General features: G+C 48.3%; 1 protein-coding gene across 1 annotated transcript; it reads right to left on the bottom strand.

The window, feature by feature from the left end:
- Positions 1-388: 388 nt before the first annotated feature.
- Klf17 (KLF transcription factor 17) lies at positions 389-5,770 on the bottom strand. Its single transcript, XM_021644526.2, has 3 exons — positions 5,627-5,770; positions 1,143-1,911; positions 389-654 (listed from the first exon to the last, which is right to left on the bottom strand). The coding sequence occupies exons 1-3, from the start codon at positions 5,669-5,671 to the stop codon at positions 389-391; spliced, it is 1,080 nt and encodes a 359-aa protein (XP_021500201.1). The 5' UTR covers positions 5,672-5,770.
- Positions 5,771-7,844: the final 2,074 nt, after the last annotated feature.

Below are 7,844 nucleotides of genomic sequence, written 5' to 3'. Positions count from 1 at the left end.
GAAGGCCAGAGAGAATCTGATGAAGAGCATGTGATCCGTCTGGTATGTTCTTGCACTAAGATATAAAAAGCACAGTGTTCAATGATCTGGCCCTGGAAGGCGCAGGGAGAGAGCACAGGGAGAGAGCACAGGCTTCTCGGAGCAAGCATGAGAGAGAGAGTTTCTTGCTTGGGGTCGACAGGAGATAAGAGCTCTCTGGTAGGCCCCTTGCTCTCATCGGCTAAACGGCAGAAGTCAGACTCCCTGAGATGTGAGGACATCAGAGCTTCTCCTGTGGGTTTCCCCACCATTTCCTGATCTTCCTGTCTCCATCCGAACCTTCGCCTACCCCAGAGGTGATCTAGTCATGGGCAACAGAGTCTTGGGTTAGAGAATCCAGGAAAGGGAGCTAAAGCCCCTGGCCCTGCTCAAGAGGACCACCATCTGTTTGTCCGTCTATCTGTCCATTGTTGGCTGGAGGCCGCAGGAGGTCCCGCCCACGCCGATGAGTTTTTTGGTGCTGCTTGAGGTGGTCAGATCTCATGAAATGTCGGCCACACTCCCCGCATCTATGTGGCCGGTCTCTGGTGTGGATCCGCCTATGGCGCCCAAGCTCGTCGGAGCGGAAGAAAGACCACGTACAGCCTTCCCAGTCACATACATAGGGCTTCACACCTGCAGGGAGAGTGGAAGAGTGAAATTCAAGTAGGAAAAGCTTCGAGGTGGGAAGGAAGGGATCTAGCTCTGAGGCAAGAGTGTTCAAAGTTGAGAAATCGAAGGAGAGAAAGGAGCCTGCGGGGAGACACGGCCACTAGCTGAGGTAGTGATCTAGCAAGCCAGCAGGGCTTGGTTCCAACCTTGGAAGAGAGAGGGCTCTAATCCCAAGCAACCACAAATCAGCCAACTCACTTAAAGCAAAAAGATGGCCTGGGCGAATGGCTTAGTGAAGAGCACTTGTTGCTTTTGCAGAGGACCCAGGTTCGATTCCCAGCACCCACATGTGGCGGCTCATAACCATCTGAAATTCCAATTCCAGGGGATCCAAGCCTTCTTCTGGCCTCTGTGGGACCGGGCACCCCTTCACACAATAAAATAAATCTAGGTATATTTTAGAAAGAATGAAGATTCCCTACATCCCTTTCTCCACCCAACACTTCATTCACCTCTGTGTTTGCGTTCGTGGCACACGAGGTGAGAGCGCTTGGTATAAGATTTTCCACAGTTGAACGAGCAGACATGAGGCCTTGAAATGGAGGACCGTCTCCAGGCTGCTATTCCTGAAGTACTGGGGGCTTCTCTCTCCTGTGGAGCAGGTGTGGGCTGCTCATGTGTGACAGGCTCTTCCTGGAAATTTGACTGGGTCCCAAGTGAGTCCTGGGATTCTAAAGATAGCAATGGCTGGTGCCTAGCTGGGGGCAGCCCAAGGTCGCAGGGATTTAAGGAGTGTACCATGTGACCCACGGCGTGGGTCATAGTAGAAGGCATGCTTGGGACCAACAATATTCCATGTTTTAAAGAGCCCGTGGTGACAGGCACTACTATCGGGACACTGCTGTGGGCCATCACTGAGACACCACAGGAAGCTGAGCCTGGAAGGCCACCAATCGGCATCAGATTCTCACTGAAGGATATGGCCACTCCCAGAGGACCCAGACTTCCTATGGGCACCGTGTGGGACCCCTGCCCAATCGGTGTCTGACAATAAATCTGGGAAGGCGTAGGAGTCAGCTGGGCGGGGTACCTCACACCATGCTCAGGGGGTATCAAAAGGATCTGTGACTCCCCTTCACCCTCACTGTGCCTGAATTCCTCAGTAACTACCATAGGAGGCCTCAACATCTCTGTTAAATGTTGAGTGGCTGCTGGCTCGTCAACTCCAACGTTTCCAGAAGACTCCGCTGCATTCGACACTGACGTCAGAGTCTCATTATCCTACAAGAAAGAGTCATGTAAAAAGAAAGTCCCCTTTGCCCAGCTACTAAGTTCCACACATCTTTCTCCTCTCCGCTCCCAGGACAAGCCAGTGATGACCTGACCACAACAAGCTTCCAGGTGAAAGGCACCACTCAAGAGAGGCAGACAGCAGACACACACACACACACCGCCCCCGCCCCCCAATGGAGACAGCTTCACAAACCAGCTGAAAAGGATCAGATAGTTCAGACTGGAAAACCTTGTTGCTGAAACAGACTTTTGCAGGACAGATGATCAGGACTGAAATTATGGAGGATCATCGAATCAGTGGCTGAGTGGATTCTGTTTGTGGGATTGATAATTGTTTCTATTGTAAAAATTAAATTGTGTACAATTTTTAGCTTAAACAGAAAGGGGAACATTGATTCAGGACATGGCTGCTCTGGCAAGAGATCACACCTGAAGACTTCTAGGTCTGTGTGATCTGGCTGCAATACAAACAGGCCTTTAATCCAAAAGACAGGCAAGCAGATATGAGTTCAAGGCCAGCCTGGTACAGAGCAAGGTGAAGAAAACTTGGTCCAGGTGTGACGGTACACACCCATAATGCCAGCACTCAGGAGATGAAGGCATACAGATCTGAGTTCTAGTCGGTTCTGTGCAGTCAGTTCAGTTGAGTCAGTGAGCTGAGAGGCAGTGCAGTAGAGCTGGGTTCATGGCGGGCAGTTTTTACTGGGAGAGTTTGACAGACACGGGTTAAAGAGAGAACAAGCTAGACACGGGTGAAGACGGAATGAACTGGTGAATGAGAAGGAATCAGAAGATGAGAGAAGATGAGGCCAAGCAGAACAATTCAGAGGCCGAGAGAAAACCCAGACTGAATAAATCAGCTGGGAAAGGAGTTTGGGCCAGAACACCTGAGTTGAAGCAGCCAGTCCAGAGCTCAGTAAGAATAAGAAAGGGTGAGCTTATTCAGCAGTAAATCTCACAGGCTGACAACATTCTAGGCCTCGGTTAGCAGGAGGCAGTAAAGCCCCTGAGACAACAGCTGAAACAGGTGAATGAAAGTTCCCTCTACATCCTGTTTCAAAACACCTGGAAGATCAGGACTAACCTGCAACCCTTTGACCTCCTCATGCATGCCTGTACTAACATACATAAGCACATACCTGAGACACATACAGAAGTATGTGTGCATAGAAAACCTCAGCCAGAGTGTGGTTAATCCCAGCAGTCAGGCTGTACAGAAAGGAGGATCGGTTCAGGATCATCCTCTGTGAGTTCTAAGGCCAGGCTGGTCTACAAAGAGTTCCAGGACAGCCAGGGCTACACAGAGAAACCTTGACTCAAAGAAAGACGTCTCTTTCCTCCTGCATGTGGGTCCCAGGGATTGAACTCAAGTCACCCCAGGCTTGGCAGCAAGCACCTTCACCTGCTGAGCCAGCCCACCAGATCTGTATTTGAGCGAATCCTAGCCATGTCTAACTGTTAAGCGCTGTTCCATTATCGGTGCATGGAATGAGTCATTTTTATGCATGTGAAGTTTTGTTTTTGACAATTCTAAATAGTAATGACTCGATGCATTTCAATTAACCTGCGCGTTGTCAGATAAGGGACTGCAGTAGGCTTCAGAGAATACTAATGTAGACGTTAGTCACTTGTGTTACATTAGAAATCTTAAGAGAATTCCATGGTTAGCACACTCCTAACCTGCCAGAATTCTTAATAAGGTATTCAAATAAAAGGTATTTGGAGACACTGGGCTCCGAGAGGTCCACATCCATACTTGGATCTCTTGTGGTCGACAGAGCGTGGTCTACATAGTGAGTTCCAGAACAAGGGAGGCATGCCATCATTTCAGGCAAAGAAAAGAGATCAGGAGCTCAAGCTCATCCTGTGCTAAAGAAGACCATCATCAAAAAAGAAAAAAAAATCCTATGTTTGATCAAGGTGAAGCAGAACATGCCTGTAATCAAAGCTGACCACTGCTGCAGAGTGAGAGACTATCTCAAACAAAGGGCAAAGCAAAAGTCCCACCAGCTAAAACGTAAAACAGAAATTCACCCCCGGATAAACAAGGGTTGAAGTCATTGACATTTGACTTCCCTGCAAACATTTTTTTTTTCCAAGACAGGGTTTCTCTGTGTAGCCCTGGTTGTCCTGGAACTCTCTCTCTATAGAACAGGCTGGCCTCAAACTCAGAGATCCCCACCTGCCTCTGCCTCCTGCTTGTGGGGGCTCTGGAGGCTGACATGAAAAACCACAATTAGAGCCAGGCATGGTGATGCACACCTGTAATCCCAGCACTCAGAAAGGCAGAGGTAGACAGATCTCTGTGAGTTCAAGGCCAGCCTGGTCTACAAAGAAGTCCAGGACATCCAAGGCTACACAGAGAAACCCTGTCTCAAAAAACAAAAAAACACAATTTGAAGTATATTACTGTCTGGATATGGTTGTGCATGCCTTTAATCCCAGTAGTCAGAAGGCAGAGGCAGACGGATTTCTGTGAGGCCAGCCTAGTCTACAAAGGAAGTTAGTTCCAGGACAGGCAGGGCTATTACAAAGAGAAACCCTGTCTGGAATAAAAACAACAACCAACTAAAAAAATTGTATTTAATTTAACAGCATTTAATACTGAGATCTAGATTAGAAATATAAAGATCATTAACCTTAAATATATATTTTATATAAAGTACAATACTAGAACATGAATCGTACTTTTTAAAAAGATTTATTTATTATTTATACAGTGTTCAGTCAGTTGCATGCCAGGAGGAGGCACTAAATCTCATTATAAATGGTTGTGAGCCAACATATGGTTGCTGGGAACTGAACTCAGGACCTTTGGAAGGGCAGCCAGTGCTCTTAACCTCTGAGACATCTCTCCAGCCCACGAATTGTACTTCTGAATTCAAGCAGTATAAACCAATCTCCATGCAGACCACAAAGAAAACAGTCACAGAATATATACAAAACAAACAAACAAACAAACAAAATTGTCATTAATTTTAACAGATTTAATAGTATTTTGTGGAGCTGGATGTGGTGACATAGGTTGCAGAGGCAGGAGGATCTCTTGTGAGTTGGAGGTCAGCCTGGTTTTCATATTAGGTTTACAGGCCTCCAAAGTGCTGAGATTAAAGGCATGGCTACGGGCTTTTTGTTCACGCCTTTAATCCAGCACTTGGAAGGCAGAGGCAGGTGGATCGGAGTCTGAGGCCAGCCTGGTCTACAGAGTTCCAGGGCATCCAGGGCTACACAGAGAAACCATCTTTAACTCCCAACTCCCTCCCCCAAATAAATGAGTCTGGCAAACGGGTCCAATAAATAAATTTCCCTCCCCACACCTCTCTACAGTGCCTCTCTACAATCACTCAAGTTTCTGGTCTCCGGGAGACTTCCAGGACAGCCATGGCTACACAGAGAAACCATCTTTGAACCCCAACCCCCACCCCAAAAGTAACTTAGGCTGTAATCAGTGGCGTCTAGCAAAGAGCTCCAATAAATAAGTTTTTTATTGCTTCTCCCCACCACTTCCACGGTGCCCAAATCCCTCTCTACAAAACTGAATCCTTCCACCTTCAACAGGCAACACAGGCCTCGAGCTCGACTGAGAACCTACTTGACAGACTGAGCAAGCCGCCATTGGGCTTGTGCCCTCTCCAGAGAGCCTCCACCTTCGTTCCAACCTCCACCACCACCCGCAGCCCTCCAGGACAAACCCCAGACTCACTGTGGGAGACTGGCGCACAGCCTGCCACTCATCGTCCTGCTCCATACCGCTCCAGACACAACCTCAGACCCAAGGAAGGCCGGTGCCGTCACAGGCGAGGGTCCCAACACCTCTACGCCACAATCCCACAGGCGCTGCGTGGAGCTTTTATGGCTTCTGAGCCACCGGGCGGAGTCGAGGCCACACCCACCCAGCACCCTCCCAGCTCAAAGCTCATCCAACCAACACCCCCCCCCCCCGCCTTAGCAGACCTTCTTAGGCCCGATGGGGAAACCACTGAACTTCACCACCTTTAAAAGACATTGTATCTGCCCTTCTCTCCCTATGCCTCCAGCCTCCAGTCTGAGCAAGAGTTGATCCAAAGGGGTGTTGAGGAAACCACGATCCGAGACTTCAGCCAAGCAAGCTTCTTTGACTTGAGAGTGAAGAAACAGAAGAAAGGCTCGGTGACAGAGCAAGGCAGGGCCGCAGCCTGCAGGAGAGGCTCCACCATCCCTCCAGGCCAAAGCAGTGGGCTTTCATAGGGCAGGATCGATGGCTCCTGTAAGGCCGGACACCCATGTCCCCTCTCTGTGCAAACTGAAGCCAACGTGCATACACCACACAATTTAGGCTTTCCGCATTATTAGTCATAACCTGAGGGTGAGCACTCATTCCCTGTAGCTCCAGTTCCGGCAGACCGGATGCCCTCTTCTGACTCCCTTGGGCACCAGGCATGAACATGATGAACATACATGCATGCAGCCAAAGCACTCATACCATAAAAATAAATGTAAAAAAAAAAAAAAAAAAAAAAAAAATTTTTTTTTTTTTTTTTTAAGAGAAATAAGCCAGACAGAAAGATCTCTGAATTCAAGGCCATCCTGGTCTATATGTTGAGTTCCTGGATGGTGAGGGCTAAAGCTGTGTGACTCTGTCTCAAAATTAAAATGAGGTTAGCAGTATGCTTTTGAATCTGGACATAGTGGCACACGCCTGTAATCCCAGTGTTTGGGAGGCAGAGGCAGGAGGATCCTGAGTCTGGGCAGCGGACACAGTAAGACTTTGTCCTCACAAAAACAAACAAAAAAACAGGAAAGCTACACAAAATTTAGCTACTTCCCAAGGGCCTGTGAATTTGGATTGGAGCAAAACAAAAGGGAATGAGAGAGAGAGAGAAAGAGAGAGAGAGAGAGAGAGGAGAGAATGAAGTTAGGGCGTTACTGGGTTGATTAGGGGTGGGGGGTGGCATTTCCCTGAGTCCCTCGGAAGTGGGGGTGTGGCTGGTGCCATTCCCTTTATCAAGGAACACTACCAGAGAAAGGTAGCTTTTCCAGACATGGCCCTGGCTGTCCTGGAACTGGCTCTTGTACACCAGGCTGACTTCGAATTTACAGAGACTCGCCCAGCCTCTGCCGTGCTAGGATTAAAGGCTTGCGCCACCACATCCCCGGCTGGAATGGATTCATTTTTTTTAGGCAGGATGTTCCAAACAGCATCCAATTGGGGATTCCAGGTGTGGGTGGATTGCTCAGAAGTTTTATAGAGAGCAAATATGAGTGCAATGGTGGATTTCAGCCATGAGCATAAGATTACAGGGGGTTTGAATAGGGAGAAAGTTCAGGACACACTCCCAGACCAGGCTGGACCTGAGGGGACCTGTATGGGTGATAAGTGCAATGAACCAATAAAACAGAAAGGAGTTTTAAGCCAAGGCTGAGTTTTCCTTACTGGCCCAGTTCTTTGGGGGCTGGGGGGTGGGGTAGAGGATTGGGTGTTCAAGACAGCATCTCTCTGTGTAGCCCTGGCTGTCCTGGAATTCACTCTGTAGACCAGGCTAGACTCAGAGATCAACCTGCCTCTGCCTCTGCCTCCTGAGGGCTGAGATGAAAGGCATGTGCCACCAAACTCTAACAACAACAAAAAATTTCCCCCAAGACGGAATTTCACTATGTATTCCCAAGCTGGCCTCAAACTCACGGAGTCTCCTGAGGCTTGAATTACCTGTCTGATCAAATTACTGAAATCTTGTTATTGCTGTTGCTAGTGTTGTTGTTTTCAAGGCGTAAGCCTTCTGTTTTATGCCCCTTCGGAAGAAAAGCTTCCTCTGATCAAGGGTATGTTTGCGTTTCTGTCTCCTGATTAGCTGGGAAACCGTAGACTGTGGAGGAAAAAGCCTTAGATCTTATTGTGGACAGCTGGAAGATTCTCTGCCTTCCTCAGAGTATTAAAATCAAGG

This window comes from Meriones unguiculatus, chromosome 3 (assembly GCF_030254825.1).
Source record: "Meriones unguiculatus strain TT.TT164.6M chromosome 3, Bangor_MerUng_6.1, whole genome shotgun sequence".
Lineage (NCBI taxonomy): Eukaryota > Metazoa > Chordata > Mammalia > Rodentia > Muridae > Meriones > Meriones unguiculatus.
The sequence above is the reverse complement of the archived record's forward strand: the minus strand, read 5'-3'. Positions and strand labels throughout refer to the sequence as shown.